The sequence below is a fragment of the Neovison vison genome, chromosome 10 (assembly GCF_020171115.1).
Source record: "Neovison vison isolate M4711 chromosome 10, ASM_NN_V1, whole genome shotgun sequence".
Classification (NCBI taxonomy): domain Eukaryota; kingdom Metazoa; phylum Chordata; class Mammalia; order Carnivora; family Mustelidae; genus Neogale; species Neogale vison.
The window spans coordinates 33,834,953-33,860,013 of record NC_058100.1 but is presented as its reverse complement, the minus strand read 5'-3'; the positions used below and the strand labels follow the sequence as shown (position 1 = coordinate 33,860,013).

Below are 25,061 nucleotides of genomic sequence, written 5' to 3'. Positions count from 1 at the left end.
CTGACAAACAAGCGCGCTCAGTGCATGGAGTTTGGGATAAAAGGCAAGGAAGAAGTATACCAAGAGGCCGGCAGTTGGGGAAACAGAGGACTTCCATGAAGTGCGGGAAACTTCAATAACCTAAATGTAGTATACGCTTTCAACTCCCTTTCGGCAGAATTCTCATAAAACAGCTTGGTAGGCGGCAGGAAAGTGGATTCCATGGCTTGAGAAAAATCTCATCAGCTAATGTTTGTCATGATGTCTTTCATTTGAAAGTGTGTTTTGCACATGTGGGTGCCTAATAAATGCGACTTGCTAAGGACCCTGAGGACTGATGGGCTGGAGTCACCTTTGGCCCCGGACTTCAGCTTCGGCCAGGGCCGCGTGTGATGAGGCGGCTGCGTCCCGTCGGCAGCCGGCGGAGCGCTCCAGTCCGCAGGGGCACCTTGGACACGGTGTGGTGCGGGCGCAGGCCGTGCACGCGCGATGCCAGTCATTCCGACGAACGCGGGAAGCTCCGCCAGTCACCCGCGGCGCCGCACGTTGGAGGACTGAGTGCTTGCAGTGCTCGCGGGTCGGTGCGGGACTCGCAGACCCGCCGAGACTGGTGATGCCACAAGGTGAACAACGTCTCGGGTAACATGCGCGCCGGGCTCGCAGGACTGGCTCGTTCCTTCATCCCCTCAGCAAATACCTTTCTGAGAGGCAAAACGATGTGTCAGCGGCCACTGTTTTGCACAAGGGACCGAACGCAGCCAAGGCCCTTCGCGCCCAGCAGGGCAGACAGTAGCTATGATGCGACGTAGTGAGATCTGTCCCAGGGACAGACGCGAAGTGCCAAGGGGAAGCAAAGCGCGAAGGCACTGGCCCTGCCTGAACGTCTGCGACGCCTCGGGGACGCGACGGCGTTGGAACAAGGTCTTATCGTACCCCAGCAGGGCACGTGGTGCTCCAGCTGAAAAAGAAAGGCAGAGTGACGTGCGGAAAGACAACAGACATACTGAAAAAAGTGCTTTTCGGGGAAATTGACCCCTCAGGAGGGGGCGTAGACATGAGGTCCTTTGGCTGTGCCCTCTCCAGGTCCTGTGCGTGCGAGGACCCGGCTGCAGTCCGCCTCCGGCTGACACCTTCCATGCACCAAGGAGCCAAGAGGACTCGCTGCCCCGGAGCCCGCGCTCACCCCTGCCCGCCGCCCCACGGTTGTCCCTCACAGACCACAGAGTCCGCTTTCTTAGGATCCAACATCCCCTGTCCAAATGGCCCCCCAGCCTAGTGGAGAGCTTGCAAGGTCCTCTCCCCAAAATCTACCCTTCCAAAGGCAAAGCATGCCCTTGCGGCCAGCACCCCCGCGCGGAGACGAGGCCGGAGGCAGCTACTGGGGAGCGTGCGGACAAGCGTGGATGCGGCCTCGAGTCCCCGCCGCGCGGCTGAGGTCACGGGCACGGCGGCGGGGCCGGACGCAGTAACAGAAGGGCGCGGGCTGCCGCTGGGGCTGGGAGCCAGCTGTCCCCGCCCCACCCCACTTCAGAGTGGGACTCCCAAGGGTCCAGGAAATGTCGTTTGGAAGCCAGCCGGCGGATCTTATGAAGGTCGGATGCCAGTGTCGTGCATTATTTCACAGACCGTTACCTTGCCTGATAACTTTTGAACATCTGAATGCACGCGGTGTGAGCCTCCACGGATGCCCTTGGCCTGGGCTTTATAAACTTCAGAGACAAGTCTGTATTTGGGGAAACTGGTCAGAGAAGAAACCAGAAAGAAAGGCTGAATCTAGACTGTGAAGGGTTTTATATGAGAGGGCGACACAGACATGTCTAAAAATAGATTTTTGTGATGTCGAATGGCTCAGAACTTTCCCTTTCACATCTTCTCCACGATGACCTCCTCAGAGATGGCTTTCTTTTCCAAAATACTGTTGTAATTATCCACTACATGGAGTTTAGCTCTTAATCATAGATTATCAAATTGTTTACTGAATTTCATCTTGACCCCCCCACCTGACTGTAAGCTCTAATGCAAGATAATAAATATCTAGCATCTTCTTAAATTATTTTTCTTTTTTCTTTTTTTAACTATGTTATGTTAGCCACCATGCAGTACATCATTCGTTTCGGATGTAGTGTTCCATGATTTGTTTTTTAGGTATAACACCCGCGCTCCGCACAACACGTGCCCTCCTTAGTCCCCACTGCCGGCCTCACCCACCCCCCGCCCCTCCCTTCCAAAACCCCCATTTGCAGCATTTCGTTTTTGTCACCCATGGATGTCTTGCATAGTTTTAGGTGGTGGTTTTTCTAGTAACTACTTAGTGATTCATTGCAAAAAATTGTTGATGAAAAGCGAAATTGTTGATGAGCCATGCTCTGAGCCAACCCTTTCCTATTCCTCTGTCCCTTTGGAACCGGCTCTATGATTTGCAGTACCTGGTGCAAAACAAAAATATGAGGCTTCTTGTTTAAAAATTAAGAATTCCAAGAAGGTGAGAGCAGAGCATTAAGCCAAATGTGGGCCCTTCTGAGCATGGCCTGTGTGTCAGCCTAGAGGGGTTCCCTTCACCCGCTGAAGATAGGTGCTTTCCTCCAGGTTTTGTTCGTAAACTGGGCCAAGTCGTCTTTATGACTCTTTCCCAAAGTATGGCTCAGTGGTAGACAAGCTGATTTTATTCTATTTTTAAAGATTTTATTTATTTATTTGACAGAGATCACAAGTAGGCAGGCAGGCAGAGAGACAGAGAGGAGGAAGCAGGCTCCCCGCGAAGCAGAGAGCCTGATGTGGGGCTCGATCCCCGGACCCTGAGATCATGACCTGAGCTGAAGGCACAGGCTTAACCACTGAGCCACCCAGGCACCCCAGACAAGCTGATCTGAGACGGTGCGCAGATGGACACTTGTGTAGTGTGGTGGTCATGTACCCGCGTGTTATGATGCATGTAATAGTTATGCAAGTACGCTTTAGGGAAATACAATTTGCACATCAATCAATAACTTCATGTTTATTATTGTTTGGGACAAGGCTAAGTTAAAAAATGGATCGAATTAAAGAAAAATATTAAGTAAATAAGAGTAGGGATGGTATGCAGATGTTGTAGAAAGCATAAAATGGTTGCTCACGTGACAGAAGTTTGGAAGCAGTGGAAACGCTGGATGGTTACGTCGTCCTAACGCCCCTACTATTTGGGTAGCATCCTTGGGCCACATCTGACCTTTGATTTTCTGTTTTGGCTGATCCCTTTTTTGTGCTTTCCTGCTCATCTGGTACAAGATTTCCTAGTAGTGAGAAGGAAAGTCTGCCGAACCTGGAGCCTGGTTGGAGGCCGTCTCCAGGAATCACCAGGACCTCACAGTCCCGCCAGCAGCTGCTCACCACACCCTCTCCTGACCCTATGGTGCAGAGGGAGAAGATGCCTTGCGAGGGCCAGAGAACTTGGAGGTAGACACAAAGCTGCTTCTACCAATTTCCAGTCAACTTTCCACCCATTTTTGCCCTTCCCAGGTTTATGCATGTGCATGCAGAATTTCAGCAAAGATCACTAGAGACAATTGCCCAAATTTACACTTTAAATTTAAATTTACATTTAAATTTATTTAAAGTTCTTTTAAAAGCGCAAAGTGGAATTCCTATTCTTTTTTTTTTTTAAAGATTTTATTTATTTATTTGACAGAGAGAGAGATCACAGGTAGGCAGAGAGGCAGAGAGAGAGAGGTGGAAGCAGGCTCCCCACCAAGGAGAGAGCCTGATGCGGGGCTTGATCCCAGGACCCCGGGATCATGACCTGAGCCGAAGGCAGAGGCTTTAACCCTCTGAGCCACCCAGGCGCCCCGGAATTCCTATTCTTATATGATCTTCTCAACATTCCAGTAAAGTATTGGTTTATCTCTACTGCCCAGTGGCTTGCCTGGGACTGCCTGCCGGTTTCTGTGGGAAGGCTTGTATCCAACTTTTCCCGTTCCCAAATTCATAACGTTTCCACCATTCTTTGCTAGAGCGTTGAACACCGGAGCCCCAGGATTCCATTCTAGATGTGATTTCTTCCTAAATTTATCCACGGCCAGTGGTCTACCTTCCCAACAAGTATTAATCTTAGGGATTTGGGAACAAGAAATCGGAATTCCTGGGAATTCTGATAGTCATAAGTTATTCTTAAAATCCTTCCAACATTCTTTACACTCTTTACTCATCGTGGATCTCTAAAAAGTGTTCGTTTAATAAATGTATTCATTATTGATTATTAATTTATCAATATTTATTGTTAATAAATAAGAGATATTAAGTTTGGTGGTACCAGGAAGATCCACAGTGTTTAGCAAATAGTTAAACAGTAGGAAACACCAGAAAACACTATTGGGAATTATTTGAGTAATGTGACATTAGCTCTTCTCACAAGGACAGCAGCAGTACACAGAATCATGTGTCAGAATTATCAACGGAAGGACCTGTTTCAGCTCCCCGCTTGTTGTTTCTGTAAACACTATTTGTAGGATTTGCATAAAATATTCTATATGATTAAACTTTCCGTATTTGCACTGTTCCCAGGAGTGAGTCTCTGTCGGCAGCACAGGGGGCCACACACACACTTGTCCCGTGCAGGGGACACAAGTCTGATCGGATGGTGATCCCTCCTGCACGCTCCCGTCCTGGTACAGAGGATGTTGGCCTTACACCACCTCCCCCCACAGGTCCCCATTTCCTGAGATTTCTTTGACTCAGCAACTTCTCTGCGTGGCTTACTAATTTTAATTCTCTCAGGAGATAATACTTTTCTTTCCATTTTCCCGACTGCTCGGCCGATTTTCTTTGGGATGCATTTAGAAAAGACTATAAAGGTAAGCAACACACTGGGAGAACTTTCGGTGGAAATTTTAGTGACGCTCTACCTGCGACGGGCAGGGATCCAGGGTCACAAGCGTCCGGGTGGAGCTCTTGATCCAATTATTTGTGTTCCAAGAAAGAGAAGGGCAACAATTAAGGAAGGTTTCTAAAAGCACTTCCTGTTTTTAAATAAGGAACCCGTTAAGCCTCATATTAGATAATGAGGGTTCTACATGGACTTAAAATCCACTGTCTTCCCAGGAAGAGCTATTATTTAGGAGTTAATTGCTGGTTGCTCGTTCAGTCTTTCTGGGGCCGTCAGATTATTGCTGAGTGGGGGCCTCATAAACAAGACGCTTCCTAGCCTGTCCTCTCCAGACCAAATGGACATGTGTTTCCCATTTCAACATTTCATTGCCCCAACTGAAAACAAATCAGCTGTGTCTTTGGGATCTGAAGGGGAGAAGGTTGGGATTTATTCCTGGACAAGCCTGAGGAAAACATTACCCTAATGGATGAAATATGTTTGTACTAAAGACTTCTTAGAAGTGTTGAACTGATCTTTCCCAACTTGATCTCCTTTTCCTTGAAAAGAGAGAAGCTGCCGTGAAGTCCGTCAGGATTATCCGAGAGCTTTGTCCTTAAAGGAGGAGTAATGGGTAAAACTTGCCTTGGTTTAGGTCAGACTCAGGAGTACGGACTGTCTTTAGAGGCAGTTCACACACCTGTGACAATGCGGTCTTGAAGTCCTATTCTCTCTTGGCCACGCACAGCAGTAGAAACCCACTTCCTGTTTTCTAAAGCCAAATTCCTCCTTTGGTTCAGTCTTTCCCAAGAAGGCTCTCCATGATTTCTCAATACCCAATGTGGTCAGCAAGAAAATTGGTTCTGGAAAAAATATTTGACTTTCTGTGTAGAAAATAATGGTCTTCTTAAGACTGCAAGCCCACTGTGGAGGAATTTTGGCTTATTTTATGTTTTGCACCCTGATGGAGCACAGGAAATCGGAAAATAGATTATTTTCCTTGGAAAACCTGGAGCATGTTTGCTTTAGCAATTGGACAATTTTTAGAGTTCAAACTGGCCAGCACGATGTGGGGCCACTCTCAAAATGGTGTGTCAGGGTCTAAAGCATCATTAGGGAAATTCATCAACACTGATGGCTTTGTCCTGAAATCCATGTGATAGAACTGCCCAGTCAGCAAAATATGTTGGTCTCTTTTTCTTTTCTGAGTTGCATTTTTCCATAAAAGGCTTGGAAACTCAAAGAAACTTGAGAGCTGGCATGTCCCCCTGGTGTACCCAGCTAGCTACCAGAAGCTGGCACCTTGCTTATTTTGGGGCCGTGCCACTCAGGCAGTGAAAATACATCAGAGTCATGTAAAAACTACATTTAAAAATTATCCTCATGTAGCTATCTGACTCAAACTTAGAACGAAATGTAGAAATCACTTACAACAATAAACATCACTCAGATTGGTGAGGCTCCATCTGGAGACAGGATAAGAGAACATTTCCTGTTTTGGGCTTGCTCCTAGAACCAACTGTCTCTTAGCAGAGAAAATTTCAGCAGAATCAGTAAGAATCAGTCGGTGGTTTTACCTAAAGTGTCTCCTGGCTTTTCTAGACCTATACTTCTGGAATACCTCTGATATCTATGACTTTCATACACGGCCCATGATATTTCCCCATCATATTTCTTTAGTTAATGATATTGTTTAATCAATGTAATCAATTTCTGATAAAAAGGTAGTCTATATAATGAGTTCTGTGCTATTTAAAAATTATATTTTCAATATTCATAAAGATCAAGCTTGGTAGCTGTCTTGTTCTATAAGCTTTCTAGTTTTTAATCTTCTTTATCATTTACCGAGAGAGTATGTTAAAATTTCCAATTGTGATTGTAGATTTTTACATTCTTTTTATAGTTCTGTCATTTTATATACTATAAATTTTAAGGCTACATCATTCCATGTTGCTAAGTGTTATCTAAAATTGTGATGGCTTCATGTTGAATTGTTCTTTTTAGCATTATGTGATAGCCCTTCTTCTCCCTAATGGTGCTCTTTGCCTTAACGTCTATGTTATCTCTTATTAATATGGAAAAGCCGAGTTTCTTTGGTCTAATACTCATCTCACTTCTATTCTCTTCAAAATATCCTTGTGTTTTATGCATCTCCTGTCAACAGCGTGTATTTGCAGGAAATGCAATCCCATCTGACCACCGGCCATTCATTTGATGTTGGGGTGAGATGGGAAAGAGGCACATTGTCTCCTGAGAGGGTAGGGCCTGAGCTGTGCTCCCGGTGACAGAGACAGCAGGTCATATGGGAAACAGCCCAGACTTCAGTTTTTTGAGTCTTGGAGAGGGACATTCCACAATCACTTCTCGGCCTCTGTGGTGACTGCCTTTTCCCTTGCTGACTCAAAAACAGTAAATTCCAAACAGACTCTTTGAAACTCGCTTGGAGTCAGGAAGGGAGAGGTTGGGAATCAGGAGAAATAGGGAGGGCCATCCAGGCTGAGGGAAGTCTCTAGCAGGTCAGCAGACACCTCCTCCCTGAGGAGAAGGAGCCTCGCTCAGTCAGGAGACAGTGAGGAGAAGGAACTGAAGTAAAAGGCAGTCTTCCCTCAAAAACGAGCTCTGTGCCCTGCTGCTTTGTGTCTGAGCTCTTTGTGTAACCGAAGAGGAAAGAGGAAGTCATCGTAACTCCTCAGTCCTTGTTCTGCCGGATTTCCGCTGGGGCGGGAGAAAGGGCTTCTAAACTTCTGAGTGCCATTTTTGTATTCAAGGCAAACACAAAAACAAACAATTCCAAAGGACAAAAACAAAAAACCACACACCAAAAAAAAAGTCAATTTTTAAAAAGTTTTTATTCAAATTTCAGTGAACACACAATGCAACATTCATTTCAGGTGTCTGTAGTGGCTCACCACTTCCGTGGGTCCCCTGTGCTCATCGCGGCAGGTGCACGCACAGGCCCTGCCGACCACCCGACCCAACCCCCACTCCCCTTCCTGCTGCTAACCCCCGGTTCGTCCTTCACGATTAAGAGTCCGTCTCTTGGTCTGCCTCTCTCTCTCCTTTTTTTTGTCCTTTGTGCATTTGCTTCGTTTCTTAAATTCCAATATTAGTGAAATCATATAGTATTTGTCTTTCTCTGATGGATTTATTTTGCTTAACATGATACTCTCTAGCTCTCTTCATGTCATTGCAAATGTCAAGATTGCATTCTTTTTTATGGCTGGGTAATATTCCATTATATATATACACACACACACACACAATGGAATATGAAATTACATACGTATATGTATATGTGTGTGTGTCTAGAAAGACACACATGTCTAGAAAGAAGTTGCTACATTATATATATATATATATATATATATATATATATATATACCACATCTTCTTTATCCATTCTTCAATTGATGGACACTTGGGCTGTTTCCATAATGTGGCTATTGCAGAGAATGTTGCTATAACCATCAGGGTACATGTATCCCTTTGAATTAGTACTTTTGTATTTGACTAAATACCCAGCGGTACAAATGCTGGGTCGTAGGTAGCTCTTTTTTTAACTTTCCGTGGAACCTCCACACTTTTTTTCCCCAGTGGCTGCACCAGTTTGCATTCCCATCAACAACGTGAGAGCGTTTCCCTTTCTCCACATCCCTGCCAAAATTTATTTTCTTGTGTTGTTGATTTTAGCCATTCCGAAAGGTGTGGGCTGATCAGTGATGCTGAGCATCCTTTCATGTGTCTTTTGGTCATCTGTATGTCTTTGGAGAAACACCTATTCATGTCTTCTGCCCATTTTTTAATTGGATTATTGTTTCTTGGGTGTTGAGTTGTGTACTTTTAAAAAAAATATTTTGGATACTAGCCCTTTATCAGACACATTATTTGCAAAAATTTTCTCCCATTTTGTAGGTTGTCTTTCAGCTTTATTGATTGCTCCCTTTGTTGTGTAGAAGTTTTTATTTTGATGAAGTCCCAATAGTTTATTTTTGCTTTTGTTTCTCTTGCCTCAGAAGACATGTCTAGAAAGAAGTTGCTACATTATTGCCTGTAAAGACCCCTCAATTTTTTTTAAAGGATTTTCCGTCTTTATTTATTTGACAGACAGAGCGAGCTCCTACACAAGCAGGGGGAGCGGCAGGCAGAAGGAGGGGGAGTAGCAGACTCCCCGCTGAGCAGAGAGCCCAATGCAGGGCTCAATCCCAGGACCCTGAGATCATGACCTGAGTCCAAGCAGCAGCTTAACCGACTGAGCCACCCGGGCACCCCAAGATACCTCAGCTGTAAGAGTATCTAGGCAAAGGGAAAACCATCTTGTGTATACTTCTGGGAAGAGCAGGGCAGTCACACACATTCTAAACGACATGTTCCTTCTTTTCCTTTCTGCATTTTCCCTCCTCCGTTTCTTGCTGCCACACTTTACTGATCCTTGAATTTCTTCTGCTTTGGTGCCACACAGAGAGCCTGGGCCACTGATGACATCCCCGGGCTCTCTTCCCTGTACCTGAGCTGTCCCTTGATCGTACAGAAAGACAAGGAAATCCACAACGTGATTCAAGTACGCTATCAGGGCTTTGTGCCTCTGTTTTCTTTAATCCCTCCCCAATCTGTGAGGCGGATCATCACTTTACAAAGAAGAAAAATACACACAGGACAGGAGCAACTTCCCGAGATTCCATGGCCGGAAACACGGCCCGCTCTGGGTCACTGCATCATGTTACCCCTTTCGGGTCCCCTCTGCAGAGACCTGTCCGTGGGCTGTTCTGCAGCGGGCCTCTCAGACCCCCCCCTTCACACACACATACACACACACTTCTCTTCTTCCGTCTTTTCCCCCATTCCGTGTCCTGTTCTTTCAAGATCATGCAGGAATGATAAAAAATGGCTAATGATAACTTCAGGGCATGGGTCACCTCATACAGCCCAGACCATGGGAGACTCCTGGAAACCCATACTCTGAAGGTACAAATTTAGGGCCAATAGTAAACCGAGGGAGATATTTTTGCTAGAAATCTTTCAGAGACATCAACGCTTCTATACCTCGAAGCTCGATTAGGTGAGTTAAGTTATATGCGGGATTTTTTTTTTTAGTCCTCTAAGAAAATGTACTGTGACCACTTTCCTCTCTACTTGGCTACAGCAAAATCTGGGATTATACAAACACGCCCACCTCAATCTCCCATCTCCGCCTGCGGAGGCGGTATGATACACATACGCGTTCTTCTCTTTCCACATTTAACAAGTTTTGAAATAGAATATTCACAGAAAAGTAGAGAGATCAATATCATGACCTAGCAGTGCCCGGAGCTAGAGATGGGGACATACTGTCCTTACCACTCAGCTTTCGTCAAACTTTAATACTTGTCCTCTTTGTTTCTCATATTTTTTTAAAGAAATAAGATATTTCAGATATGTTTGGAGCACCCAGGGTGCCCTTTCCAATCCAGTCCCTTGTCTCCTTACTCAGAAGTTGCTTTTTCTGAAATTATTATTCTGAAATTGCTTTTCATTCCTATGCATCTTTTTATATTTTTACCAAATACATTCATGTTCACAAACAATATATATTTTAGACTGCTTTTATTTTTTTTTAAAGATTTTATTTATTAATTTGACAGAGAGGAATCACAAGTAGATGGAGAGGCAGGCAGAGAGAGAGAGAGGGAAGCAGGCTCCCTGCCGAGAAGAGAGCCCGATGCGGGACTCGATCCCAGGACCCTGAGATCATGACCTGAGCCGAAGGCAGCGGCTTAACCCACTGAGCCACCCAGGCGCCCTTTAGACTGCTTTTAAACTTCATAAAATAGTGTCACACAGTCTTCTGTAACTTACTTTTTCCCTCAAAGCTACGTTTCTGAGAGCTATGCAAGTGGACATGTGTAGCCATGGTTCACTCATTCATTTTTTATTTCTGAATAGTTTTCCATTATATGAATATATCACAGCTTATTTATTCTCCCATTGATGGACATTTCGTTTATTTCCAAAATTTTGTTTTCACAAACCATTCTGCAATGAACATTTTTGTTCCTGTCTTCCCATGCTCATGTGTGAGTTTCTCTAGCTGTCCAGTTTTGCTGGCCTTAGTTTACCTATTCTTAACTGAGTGACACTGAGCAAATAAATATACGACTCTAAGAAATAGTTTTCAGATGCCTTCAATCTGTAGAAGACCTGGCTATCTTCCTTTCAGGAATGCTGCCGTTTTACAACTAGAATAACATTTTGGAAGTTATTTTCCAGGAAGCCCACAGTGTTAGGCATTAATTTACTGAAAATGTTTTTTGGTGTATTAATTTACTATTACATTTAATTACTTTATTAGGAGTAATCCAAAAGGCACAAGATCCATTATATGGATAACCATACGTCCAGTGTGGGAGAATTAGCATATGTGGTCAGGGAGAGCTATAAGGCTATGAGATACAAGAAACATCTTGAAATGCAGGTAGAGAGGAGAAAGAGGAAGGAGGTCTACCAGTTGGGTGAGGCGAGGCTGCAGTTAGAAATAGGCCCTGTTGTGGGGCGCCTGGGTGGCTCAGTGGGTTAGGGCCTCTGCCTTCGCCTCGGGTCGTCATGATCCCAGGGTCCTGGGATCGAGCCCCACATCGGGCTCTCTGCCTGCCTCTCTGCCTACTTGCTGTCTGTCAAATAAATAAACAAAATCTTAAAAAAAAAAGAAAAGAAAAAGAAATAGGGCCTGTTGTGTAATGGTTCAACATAGCGGAACTTCATTTCTCTGTCCTCTAACACTCCAAGATGCTTCCTGCCCAGCAAGGGTTGTACATTTGCTTCCCACAGTCACTTTTCAGGGTCCAAGGCTCACTGCTGCTTTACCGTTTTTAAAATACAGCCTCCACAGTTGAAATGGCCTGGTGACGGGGCGCCCCGGCAGTGCCCGGAGCTGGAGATGCGGGACAGGAGGACTCGTGTCGGTGCCCGAGCAGTACCTGAAACAAGCAGGCGCCCCGCTTTGGGTGTCCAGTACCTCTCAACCCACAGGACACGATGTCTGGGTCACGGGTGTCCACGAAACAGATCAGGACGAGAGAGTCCTCCCCCAGGATTTTCGTAACAGGAGCTTGTTTCTCTCATCTTTCTTCCCACGAGAAATGGATCGAGGGCTGCGTCTGGCGGTAGCTGCTTTCCCTGCGACGTGGAGAAAACTCGCCCGCAGAGGTGAGAGGCAGACAGAGTTCTGGGGATGTCAGTTCTCAGTTCTGCTGCCTGGGGTTCTCAGAGCTACCCCAGGGCCTAGATCTCCTCCTTTCTTCTTTGACTTACCCCCCATCCACGCAACAAATCCCCTGATTAAACCATCACCGCCTAATTTGAGTTGGGTTTCTGCCACTTGCAACTGAAATGTAGTCGACTGAAATGTAGAAACTGATGCGTAAAAGCGGAGCCTTGTTTGTTACAGGCCCTGAAATCGAGACCCAGGAGACTGGAGGTCCTCGGTAGACCGGGGAGGATCTTTACCCAATGCCAGGCCTCCCAGCCTCAGATAGCAGCAAACTCTGCAAAATGTAAGACTTCCCTCTTTTCTAGCAGAGTCAGAAGGTTTGAGACACAGTGGGAATTACAGGGGCTTAAAAGGAGCTAGAGAAATGACTGGAAGTCTTCGTTCTCGGCCCCTTCCCAAACCTTCCTGCTGTCCCATCCCCCCACAAGCCCGATGCCGAGTGTCAGGACCCGTCGACTGTGAAGCCCTTTATACTGAGATGATGCTGAGTAGAGGAGGCAAGTTAACTTTTTCCAAAACTCTTCTCAGCCTGTCCTGTGGGAGAGGTAAACTGAGGTCTTAGGAGTAAGCAGAGCTCGGAGTCCTGTTCAGAGAGGAAAAAAAAAATAGCGGGGCTGAGATGGATCTACGTCCCAACTAGATTTCTGGTATTGGTTTCTGTTTAATGGGATATCCAGAAAGTGACCCAAAAGCTAACCAGGCCAGATCTTAAAAGAGGTGTGTGGTGCTCCTCCCCGGGCGCCGTCGGGGCAGGAGTGCAAGTGAAAATCCAGGTTTATCTGCAGACATTTGTTATCAGTCACGCTAACAAACTATTCAACAAATTATGTCCGACACTCTTCTCTTAATGAACATACTTCCATACTGACCTGGAGACCCAGGCTGACATGTAGAATTCTTGAACTATTTGGAATTCCTTCCCAGAATATGGCACTGCGGGGATGGTCAGATCCTAGGACCCCAACCTGTGTCCCACTCACCTCCCTTTCCACGTCAGCCCATCCTGCACCCAAAGTAGACTTCCACCCACAAGGGTGGCAATGGCATTGTGCTCACCGAGCTCCGGCTACACACCCTGACACCCCCCCCCCCCGCAACAGCAGTCGCAGGAAGAGAGGCCCCTGGGGCCCTGAAAGTGGGCTCCAGACTACCGGGACAGGGAGCCTCAATCAGAAATGCCCGAAGCGGGGTCTACGGTGAGGACAGCGGGTTCCAGGTCCGCACATCTGGCTGGCACTGCAGACTCGTTGCCCAGAGGCCGGACACCGTCGGAGGAGCGCCAGTGGGCTCCGGGGCAGGGCGTGCGGACCTTGGCTTGTCTAGGGGTGCGGCCTCATTCCAGCCGCTGGGACCCCAGGAGCGGCTCGGCCCCGGCAGTCGTACTTTGGGTCCAGTGGGCACCCCCGTGGGTTTTAAATACGGCCCTGCGATTTGAACCAGTTGCCACCTGCAGCTCAAAGAATCCTTATTCATAGACTTCCGATGCCAAAGGGTCTCGAGCAAGTAGTCTATGAGCCACGGCTTCCACTTCCATTTGTCAAGGAACTCACTCCCACCACGACTGGTCAAAATGTGTCTCCTTCCCGCAGCACTGCAGTAAGCATCCTCGAGAAAGTCACGCATCCAGTGGCCTCTCCTCCACCCGCAGTGAAGCGGGTCTGCTCCCCAGCATCTGACCATACCCAGCTCTCCCCTTTGGAGACTCCTTTTCCTTAACTCTGGGGCAGCCAACAAGCTGGTCCTCCTCCTGCTTCTCAAACAGCTCCTTCCAACGGCCTTCAGCAGCTGTCTCCTCGCTACGTGTTCTGCAGAGTCAGACCTTCCTCCCTGGGCTGAAAGTACAGATGACCCTCTGAACCACATGGGGTCGGGGCGCCAGCCCTGGCGCTGTCAATAATCCATGTGAAACCTTCCACTGCCCTAAAACTTAGCCACTAACACCTGCTCTTGACCACAAGCCTTACCAAGGGCACAAAAGTCTTTGCACACAAATTCTGTGCATGTATTCGATGCCGTATCTTTATAATAAAGTAAGCTAGACAGAAGAAAATGTTATTACGAAAATCATAAAGGGCCACCTGGGTGGCTCAGTTGGTTAAGGATCGGCTTTGGCTCAGGTCACGATCTCAGGGTCCTGGGACTGAACCCTGCACTGGGCTCCCTGCTAGTGGGGAGTCTGCGTCTCCTTCTCCCTCTATCCCTTGTCCCACCTCCTTGTGCTCTCTGTCTCTTTCTCAAATAAATGAAGTCTTTTAAAGGAAGAAAATCATAAGGAAGAGAAAATACAGCTATGGTACTGTGCTGTAAAAAATCTGCATTGGTGTGAACCTGGGCAGTTCAAAAGTGTGTTGTTCAAGGGTCCACTACGCTTCCAGTGGACACACAAGACTCTCTCCTCTCCACAAACTCATTCATTCTCGTACCTCAAGCTATCACCTCCTTAAAGATGAATCCCAACGTCCTATCTCCATCCTTGACCTTGGTTTCAAGCCAAGCTTTCATACCTTGACTTACATTTTGTTGTTTTCAAATTCAGTTACGTACTTAAAACTGCCATTACTGCCTTCTTTCACAGGGTCTCACATTTCTGTTGGTTTTTGTCAGTTTTGTCTGTGATCCCTTCTCCTCGTTCCCACTTTTTAATTTATTTTTATCTTAGACTCTATTCTCTTTTTCCTGCCATAAAGTCTTGTTGATTCTTTCCTTGCAAGATGTTCCCTATTCAACCTTTGCTTTTTGTCTCCCTGCTAACTGTTCTGCTTCTAGCTCCTGTTCTGTTCTGGCTTCTCTTCATTCTTTTACCACAGCAATCCTGCTGTAGTAGTATTTTTTGCATGACTTTTTTCCTACTTAATAAATTTTAGTGTATTTCTATGGCCTGAGCAAAATTCCAAACTCCTCTGTCCCGACACACCATACTCTGCTAGATGAAGGCTCAGTTTCAATCTCCAGTGTTTTCCTCCACGTGGATTCAAAACAAGCCTCCGTTCCATCTGGGCTTGTATTGTCATGGTCCCCGAACACAAATTCCTCCTTCCTGTGTCCCCACGTTCGTCCGTTTTCTGTTCTCTGACTTGAAGGCAGCACCTCCTGTCTTCCCAGTCCTAGAGGATTAAACGAACCCCAGATCTTCCGTGAGACCCTCTCTCGCTTCAGCGCAGGGTTTCTACTCTATTCGTTTGACATCTTCACTTGTTGTCTTGACTGTTGCATACGTTGGTTCATCACGGACTTCCCTTTTAAGTCGGATCTTAATCTATATGAAAACAGAACATATGCCTCCCAGTTTGGTTTTCCATCCCCACCCCCATTCCATACACCCAGTGCTAAACACAGTAGGTGCTTACATTTTACTCTGTTACTTCTTTATTCTAAAATAAATGTGTGCGCTATTTTGTCTGTTTTGTCATATAGAGCTGGTATTATGGATTCTAAAGAAATGGGTGAAAATTAACTAAATTCTCATAAAAGTGTCCCTTTACGCATTATGCCAATAAATATCCCCTCTCCCTCCCACCATTGTCTTTGCTTTTGAGGAATAGACTATTTGCATTTTTAAGAAATACTACCACACTCCGATGAAAGTTCTGTTCACAAATCCCTCCTACCTTCACTCTTCCCGGCAAGTACCCTTAGGTCCTAGCAGACTTATTTTTGAAGCTCTAAGAGAAAAGAATCAGCAGACTCAAATGTATATAACAAAAGACCGCATAGTAGCATCCTTCTTCTTTTTATTGAAAAGGAATCATTTCTATTCTAGCGCAAACAATGTATATTTTACATCATAAAGCAAGATATAATTTACATATTACATTTGTTAGGAGATCTTTATACCCTAAGTGTCATTCATTCCCTTTTTTATTCAGTCACCTCTTCTGGTTTGACTTAACCTGCCAAGTGTCCTACAGATCAGCATCTCATTTGGGAAGGGACTGGGGACACAGACAGATAGTTTGCACGTTTTCATCTGTATCTGGGTATAATGATGGGAAGGAACAGGGAGGATGCCTTGGAACGTTGTTGGCCTGAGGCCCTCTGTGGAGACCTGGCTTGGAAGCCAAAAGGCTACTCCTCTAAATCATATATCGAACTTCTACTTTAAAAAAAATCAATAATAAATGAACAATACTGAGTGCTTGTCTCATGTGTATACTTCTTGATCAGGTGCTTAGATAATAAATGTTTGTGGTGTTGAGTCACTAGCAATGAAAATTCCTATGGCTGACCAGCACTGGCTACTCTTGGATTTCCCAGACATCGCTTCCCAGGCATTGGTGGCAAAACTGCCCAGTTTCACATAGCGTTTGGGTTTTGGGTTCAGGCTTTTCTGTTCACTACTGAAAACGGATGTCAGGACGAAAGCTTCAAATGACTTTGTTTCACATGACCTATTCCTTTCCTCCCTTTTCAAAAATTCCCCTTTCCTAGCAACACCTTGTCTTGTATGAGTTCTGTTCCCTGCACTGTAGCCCAGAGTCCAAACTCCAGATGTTCACCAATTTCTTGGATTTCACTCATTTCACAAAGAACGTTTTCATCTGTTAGTTTACACTGTTCCTTTGAATCTTGATAATCCGCAGCAGCTAGTGGGACCAAAGAATTAGTCGAGGGAATCCTTAGGAAGCAAGTAGTATGTGGTATTCAGCCAGCCCACATAAAACATCAGTAAGAAATATTTTAATAATACGCTAGAGGAAGAGGGAATCAGTGGATGGAAGCAAAATGCACAAGATGGGCTTTCTTCTTGTTACTAAAAGAAGTATAGATTCAACATTTAAAATTACATTTTCCGATTGGTTGAAAAAGTTCCACCATTGGTTCAACTTGCTAGGCCGAGGGGGGAACAAGTGTGTGCTGAAAGTGCATCTTAAACTCAGCAGTCCATGCCGGTCACTCAGAGTTGGCATGTTTGGCCAAAACCAATCTAAAGCTTTTTAATTACTGATAACTAAAGGTATTAGAACCAACCTGGTCAGGATAAAAATAGGTCAAAAATATGTCTGTTCTGTGTATCTTATTCTTTGGTCAAGTGATGTGATTTTTGAGAGGTCTGTAAATATAAACCTATTTCTCATTTCCAAATACAAGGCTGTAAGTATTTACAGCAAGGTAGCACTTCCTTGCTAGAAAACAAGGCTTCCAGGTACCTTATCCTTCCATTAACATTGTATACTTTTGTAGTCCCTTTCCTCCCGTGGCTACCAAGTGCTGCACAAGCAGAGAACACAGGAAAGAATGAAGGAGCAAATGAATAGAGCCTCACAACACCCCTGTGAGGTAGGTAAGTATTGTTAAACCCATTTTACAAAAAGGTAAACTGAGGCACAGCATGGTGGTGTGGTTTGGTCTTGTCCACCCGACAAGTTACAAAAGCACAGCTGGAGACAAAAAGAAAGAAACAAAGACAGGTCAGTCCTGGCTCGCAGCCCTAGGCACTAAACTTTATTTCAAAATATTAGTAAAAGAATAGCCCACAGTCGCCTCTTAAATTTTTGGAATTTAGACAAGACATTAAGGATTCCATTCAAACATGTGTCTTTCAGATTCCTGTTGAGAGGAGAAGGGGCAGATGGAAACATGGCTTTCCCTCCTCTAAATGTAATCCCCATGACGTATCAGGATATACTCCTGTTCCACCAGAGCTGTCTTCAAACTCAAGAACATTTTTATAGCCTCGAGTAGGCTCTAATTTATTCAAAGCTCAAATGTGAAAATGAGACCTGTTCTGAAACAGATGCCCTGTGAAGTGCTCTGTGGCCTTGATGAGAATTTTGTGTCAAGAAAGAAAGGAAGCGAGATCCCCCAAAACATCTCATCACTGTAGAGATTAAGGACAGTGGTGATGGTGTGAGATTTGCTTTTGGTAGTGTTCGAGAAACTGCAAACTCAAGCTTGCAAGAATATTTTAGATATATATACATAAAATATATAAATATATACAGTATATATATATAAGTGTGCATCTGACTATCCTTAAGGCACTAAAGAGATGTAGGCCATGCCTTTCACAACTCAGCCTTTGTTTTCCTAAAGAAATCTCTCTCCCTCTCTCGAATGTCAAGCCCATGACAACGAATCATTCAAAAACAACAAATACTTTTGACTTACGATGGCTGATTGCCTGGGTGGGGGTCAGGGGTGGTGGTGATGGCGATACCATCATCTATAGCTCAGAGCTTACATCTCTAGCTGATAAGGAGAGCTTCGATCTACAGCTTAGAGCTCAGAATTAGCCAGACACAAGCCAGTGACCAGATGTTGTACATAATTGCTTTCTGAACAGTAGCTGATGGAAAGGCCTTGCCATGACCGACAGAGATGGAGACCACAAGACAGGAAATCGTGTCTGGCACAGATTTTTCAGAGAGACTTTGGCTTCTCAGAAGCTCCTAGAGCTTTTATACAGAGAACTGGGAAGAAGGATAGGGGCAAGGCACTGAGGGTCAAACAGGTCACCGAGGAGATGCTAGACAATGACTCTGAATGTGTATGTGGTTTCTTTGGCTGCTCTAGTTTTTTTGTTTTGTTTTGAAACTCATATGGCCATGGGGGTGGGTGGGCTGAACCTAACTGAAGAAGCCTGGAGTATATTAAAGCAAAGCACACGAGGAGAAGGAAAAACAAATCAACACACGCAGAAGCACGTGGTGGTGGTGGTACCCCGGAGGGAGGAGAAACATTGGTGAACTAATTTTCATTTTGCTCCTCTCCGGCTTTTCTCTGCCATGGTCCCAATGTTTGAGTTCAGGTTTTTTGCTTGTTTGTTTGTTTGTTTTATTTATTTTTTCCCCAACAGATGAAGAAATGACAGAGCAGGAAAGGTGTCTTATGGTGTTTGATTTCTTCGTAGGCCTGTTTAATGGTTTTTTTCTCCTCAGTTGACTGTTGGCACCTGGTTCCTCTGTAAACTATATTCCTTGGCCTTCAGTCTCAGGTTGGCAATGCTGTTGGCCATGTGGATGCCCTGTGCAGGGCTAGAGTTGGCACATGTGGCAGAATAAGTAGCCATGGCGCTGCAGGGACAAAGGAGAGAGCGGGGAGAACAACAGGCATTAGTTTCACGAAGCCGCAGGTCGGCGCCCGGGAAGACACGAGTCTCAGCACGGGGCGGGCGGGGCCGGCGGGCTGCCGGGGTGACCTCTGAGGTCCCTTTCAGCCCCGGATCTGCATGGGTCTAGGACACTCGGGCAAGGCTGGCAGCGTCCGGAAGGGCAGGGGAGAGCGGGGACAGGGCGGGCAGAGGCACCTGCTGTGGGGGACACAGGGAGGCACAGCGGACTTCTGGGCCGAGAGGAGAAAGCTGCTTCTGCGGAAGAGCAGGACGTTTCCCGGCCGGTGGCCTCTCTGCGTCCGTCACAGCCCCTGGAGCTGGGAGCGACACACGCGGCATCTGGGGAGGGGGGCACCGTGGCCTCGTCGCTCCGCGCCCACCACGCCGCGGGCCGTGGGCGGGGGCCGCGCCGGGAGCTGCTGGACAGCAGAGCCCGCGTCCCTGACACCGCGGCCCGGAGCACCAGGTGCTGCCGCAGCTTCCTGTCCGACCGGCCTTGACTTTGTAGCTTCTTCTCAAGAGGACTTGAGTAGCTCAGGATGCCTTTAGCTTAGTTTTTGGGAACTGTTTAAATCCCCTACATGAACGAGCAAAGGCTCTGTCCAGGTTCAGGCTTCCTGGCCTCAGAGATAACTTTCTCTCTTTGTCCTTATTCCTGAGAGAAACCTGAAGTGGTTTTTCATTGTCAGAAATGGTAACTGAGACCCAGAAAAGCAGCTGGACAGAAATGGGCACTTGGTGGTTTTCCGTGAATGGAATCCATGAATTTCTTTTAAAGGAAAAAGTAAGGGTCTCTCAGACTTGGAAGCAAATTATTCTTTACTGTCTACTAAAGAGTTAAAAATGTTTCTAGTTGTTTCTAACATTAGCAAAATCCCTTTCAACGGAGGCCTGGAATGAGGTAGACTATAAATGGGACGCCGGGAGCTCCCTGCTGACTGCACTCGGGGCGATCGACCAGCCACGCGGGAGTTTGTGGTTCTGGGGATCAAGTGACAGACCAGAGAGAGAGAAAAGTAAAGCTGCTCTCCAAATAGACCGCCTGTGCCGTGCGTCCCTGTCCGGGAGACCATACAGTTGAGACTTACGGTCAAGACTCACAATAGCCTGTTTCAGCTCACTTACTAGCAATTAACCCAGGAAAATTCAGTTAATGAAGTATAATTAGTCCCAGATCACTAAGTCTCTCCAGAAACACGCATCCTTAATTTAAAATTCTTATAGCACTGGTGTGTGTGTGTGTGTGTGTGTGTGTGTGTCTTAAGGCAGAAAAAGGAAGACTCCGTAGTGTTCCAAAAGAATCCTACGTTCTTCCATCTCATTTTTACCTGCTTCACTCTTACCCATATCCGGGAAGAAGCTCTCAACCGTCTGTGCAAAGTTAGGTTCTCCTAGAGCACCCAGGAATTTCCCTTTCAGCACTTACGTCAGTGCCTCAGCTGTAAGCGCACAGATCCGACACCACATCTGACCCCGTTCGCCACTATACCCTCAGGTAGAGCTAACCTCGTATCTGGCACATACCGACACTCAAGAAAGTATTTAATGAATAGATAACTGAGAGATCTACTATGATTAAAGGAATTCCTGCTCAATGTCAATGATCTCGGTCGGTCTCCTGCTGTGAGTAATGATTTTTCAAAAATGTTTTACCAGGGGCGCCTGCAGGGCTCAGTGGGTTAAAGCCTCTGCCTTCGGCTCAGGTCAGGATCCCGGGGTCCTCGGATGGAGCCCCATGGCAGGTTCCCTGCTCAGCGTGGCTTCTCCCTCTCCCTCTGCCCCTCCCCCTGCTTGAGCTCTCACTCTTTCTCACTCACACTTTCTCTCAAAAAAATAAATAAAATCTTTTTAAAAAATTTACCAATATTCTTTTATCATTAGGAAGTAGTCCTTCCTATTACATTTGCTCTCTTGATAGAAGGAGCAAAATCAAAGGGATGGGACAAAAGCCAGGACCGATGACTACATATTCTTGATCCATCAAAAATATCTTTAAAAAATGAACAAATATTAGCATAGATTAGTACAGATCTAACAACAGACTATCACTTTCCTACTATCTACCAACAGAGCAGAAAGAGAGTCCCCAGTTAAGATAGGTTTCAATTAGGAGTGAGGTAAATGATCAGAAACCCTGTTAAAATAGGACAAGGTTTTTTGTTTCTTTGTTTTGTTTTGTTTTTTTTAGTGATATATCAAAAATTTTCATTTATTCTTGAAACCCATATAGTACTCTCATTTAATTTCTATATGAATTACTTGCTTCCATTCAAGGCACTACCAGAAATGTATACAAACCCGTAAATCCTACATTCAAAAAATTGCTAGTATATACTGAAACCCAAGGTTTCAAGGAAATCAAAGATGTTATTTGTTAGGATAAGAGACCACTGGGTTTGGGAAATGCTTCTAAGTTACAGATCATGAAATGAACCCAGTCCACCTTTCTTAGCCAGGTTTTAGCAAGAGAATTAAATCCTGAAGGTGGTCCATAGTACCATTTAAAATGCATTAGAGAGGAGCTGAAATGGCACATTATCTATGTTATTGGTTAAACTGAATAAAATTGAACGGCTCCTGGAAACAGAAGGCTAAAATTTTATGAGAGAGCATAAAGAAAAAATTCTCTGACGGTAAATTGTGGATGGTCATGGAGTATCACTCTTTCAAGTACTTGACCTAATTCTCTTGAGGTTCTATTTTCCTTTGAGGCTCTAGGCAAGCAAAGTCCTATTTCATAGAGATTTTTTCCTTTTTTTTTTTTTTTAAAGATTTTTATTTATTTATTTGACAGAGAGAGAGACCACAAGTAGGCAGAGAGGCAGGCAGAGAAAGAGGGGGAAGCAGGCTCCCCACTGAGCAGAGAGCCCGATGCGGGGCTCGATCCCAGGACCCTGAGACCATGACCTGAGCCAAAGGCAGAGGCTTAACCCACTGAGCCACCCAGGCATCCTGGTTTTCTCCTTTTTTGATGGTCAGAGATCTAGTCCATTTTCCATAGTAGACAAAGGGGACTGGAACCTTTGGGGATTGTTTTTGTTTACTGAAGACATCATCGCTGTTTTCTAAAAATGTCTACTATAGCTTTGACTTCAATATTATCTATTTTACAGACAATTTTTATAGAGCTGCTTTGTAGTTGACTAATTTCATCTGATATTCTAGTCTGAAGACTTCATATGGTAACACATCTTTTGGAAATACTGAGATTTCCCTAATGTGTCCAGAAAATAATCCATTTTCCATCTCAAAACCAAATCAATGCAAATTAGTTATATATTGCACAGGAAATTGGATTTTCATTGGGACACTTTCCCCTAAATGGAAGCCTGAGTTTCTAGAGTCGAGAAAGTACCCTTGTCCAATTGTACTGTGTGCTGTTGTAAGCGTATCACTGCATTCATGACCCTATGCGATGCTTTGTAGGTAGCCCTCAAGTTAGTGGGGCATGAAGATTAGAACAGCAGCTGCTCTCAATGAATGAGTTTTGCAGTTTCCTAGGAGCACAACAAATGATAACATTTGCCCTTGGTAAATGTTTAGGAAATTATAAATTTTCAAAAATTTAGTCTAGCACATTGCACAGCTCTAAGAAGTAGGACACAAGAACAGAGCCCGTCTTACTTCATAGACGACTAAGCAGGGTTTGGAATAGCGCCTGCACTAAAGAATTACAAGTCTGTGCTCCGTCTGGTAGTTGGACATGGTTCTAGTTCCTCAGCTTGCACTGAAAGAGCCATGGAGGCAAGGAGCGGCAGTCCGTTGACACACCAGCGACAAGCAAGACGTGTGACAGGTCAGAGAAGACAACTAATGCGTGGGTCCTCCAGAGCCGCTTTGTCACGCTTTAAAGAAAGCATGAAAAGTAAGTTGGAGAGGACCCACTTCCCAAAGCGACAATAGACGTGAGAGCCTTGGCTGGCCGCCAGTGCGAAAGACTGTTGTGACCACCTGTTTCCCAGGCCACCAAAACTTATAAAGGTCTATGTTAGGCAGAGAGAGAGGATCTTGAAACGTTTTCTCCCAAGACGAAACCAAAGAGGGTTAATTAGGTATTTTCGACCAATTTTATAGGACCGTTCAAAATGTGAAACAAGCATTCATTCCTACACAAGAGGACACTTGCCGGGATCAGAAAGTGAGACAGAGACTAAGTGATCCGTATCGATGACGCACGTGGTAACGTCAAGAGCTTAGCGGCACCGACAGACCCGACCCGCTGGTCCTGCCTTCTAAGAGCCACCTGCCCCTCTAACAGGACATGGACATGAGCTGAGCACAGGAACTGGGTTAATAGGGTTTGGCGAAAGCATCTTTTCTCTCGAGTTTTGAAGAATGTCGGTTCTGTGTGTCTGTGACCGAGAAACTGCTTTGCCAAGTGAAGTGCGCTGCGGAAGCGGAGAGGGAACAGAAATGCTTGGGTCCCATCTGTTGATTCAGCAGCTCTGCGCCCGGACGTGGACGGAGCTGACACGTTTAAGCAAGCTTGAAATCTTTCCGTCTCCTTGTTTGGAGATTCTTAACAGATGGGGACCAGCCACAGACGGCAGAATGCTACCCGCGGCGGGGTTCGGCTCCACTTGCACTGGGGACAGATCATTTTTGATCATTTCAACCTACCCGGGAAGGTTGTCGGGAGGAGGAGCGTGTTCAGATCACTGCCAAACACCAAGGAAGCGTGGAAAATTCTATATATGGTGTGATTCTAAACCAGGAGACTTACGGGCACCTGCCCCTCTGCTTTTCGAAACGCCCCACAGATCACCGAACACTCGAGGAGCGCTTGGGGGAAACCGCGCCTGCCTCTGTTCTCAACGTAACTTCGCTTTCTCTTTGGCCCTCTTGGACAGACGATGACAAGCTGTTGAAAACTTCCCCCCAAAGACAAATCTGTCGGCCCGAGCAGTCTGGGTGTCGTCCTGAGACCCTGAGGTTTCACCAGCTTATTGGGGTTTTTCCAAAGGCGGTGGGCGGGAGCCCGCTGCGGCGCGGGGCCGGCGGGCGGAGGCCAGGCTCCGGCTGCGGCTTTTGCAGTGCGAGAACCAGGTGTACCCGCTCTACCTAAGCCCACGCCGTACCCGCTCTCCTGTGGACGTTTACCTTTAAAGAGAGACCCCATAAATCCTTCTGGAGGTGATCCTTTGTGCTAAATAAGCATTTCTGAAATTCGGAAGCTGATTTTCTGCATTAGCCGTGGCGTGCACTGTTCGCTCACGATCCTTCTGCCGTATCTAACTTCCCCTCCTAGGAACGTTTTACACACGGGGCCTGCATCTCTCTCTCGTCCCGAGGACTTTCGTGTCTCTTCTTCCACATGCACGTCCGCGACCGGGACTCGGACGCCCTGGGAGGTGTGGGGAAGGGAAACGCCGCTCGCTCGGCCTGAGATGCAAGGCTGCGTGAGAGCCTGACACCCCGACAGCCTGGGGAGCGGCCGGAGCCAGGACAAGAACACGGTTCTTCTGACCCCTGCCCCATATCCTACAGTCCCCTACTCCTAGGGTCGTAGCCTCAGCACCACGGGGAAGCAGGTTAGAGATGCAGCCGCGTCCTGAGCCGGACGTACAGAACGCGTCTGCACTGCAGCCTGATCCCAGGAGACGCCCGTGCTCAGTCATCTTGGAGGAGCCCTGCTCTCGGCTCTGCGACTCCCCTTAACTCCAAGGACACACACGCCCGCGGCTCTGCTTCCCCCTCGTATCCCCACTTGAGGACTTCCCTGGTGGCATTGCTAAAAACTGCCAAGACCCGCTTTCTCGAACACACTTCGTTCCCACTTAAACCCTACCCCCAGCAGCCACCCTCGTCCCCCTCTGACAAGTTACCTTTTCAGTGTCTTCCGTTAGAATCCGTTATGAAGCCCCTCGTGTAAACAACATCTTGGGAGGGACGAGGATCTATTTTTGAAAGCGTGAAAGGGAGAAATGAGCCAAATGCATTCAGTGGATGTC

At 46.2% G+C, this 25,061-nt stretch overlaps 1 protein-coding gene across 2 annotated transcripts in view; it reads right to left on the bottom strand.

Annotated features, from left to right (window-relative positions):
• Window positions 1-15,773: 15,773 nt before the first annotated feature.
• Window positions 15,774-25,061, bottom strand: part of PRRX1 (paired related homeobox 1) — a 72,985-nt gene continuing 63,697 nt past the window's right edge. The window contains exons 4-5 of one of the 2 annotated variants that reach the window (XM_044266951.1): window positions 24,936-25,007; window positions 18,987-19,072 (exon numbers count right to left, since the gene is read on the bottom strand). In XM_044266951.1, coding sequence (XP_044122886.1) covers window positions 24,953-25,007 — 55 coding nt within the window. In that variant the 3' untranslated portion in view covers window positions 18,987-19,072; window positions 24,936-24,952. Of the gene's footprint in view, window positions 19,073-24,935; window positions 25,008-25,061 lie in introns of both variants that reach the window. The other variant, XM_044266950.1, reaches the window with a different exon arrangement.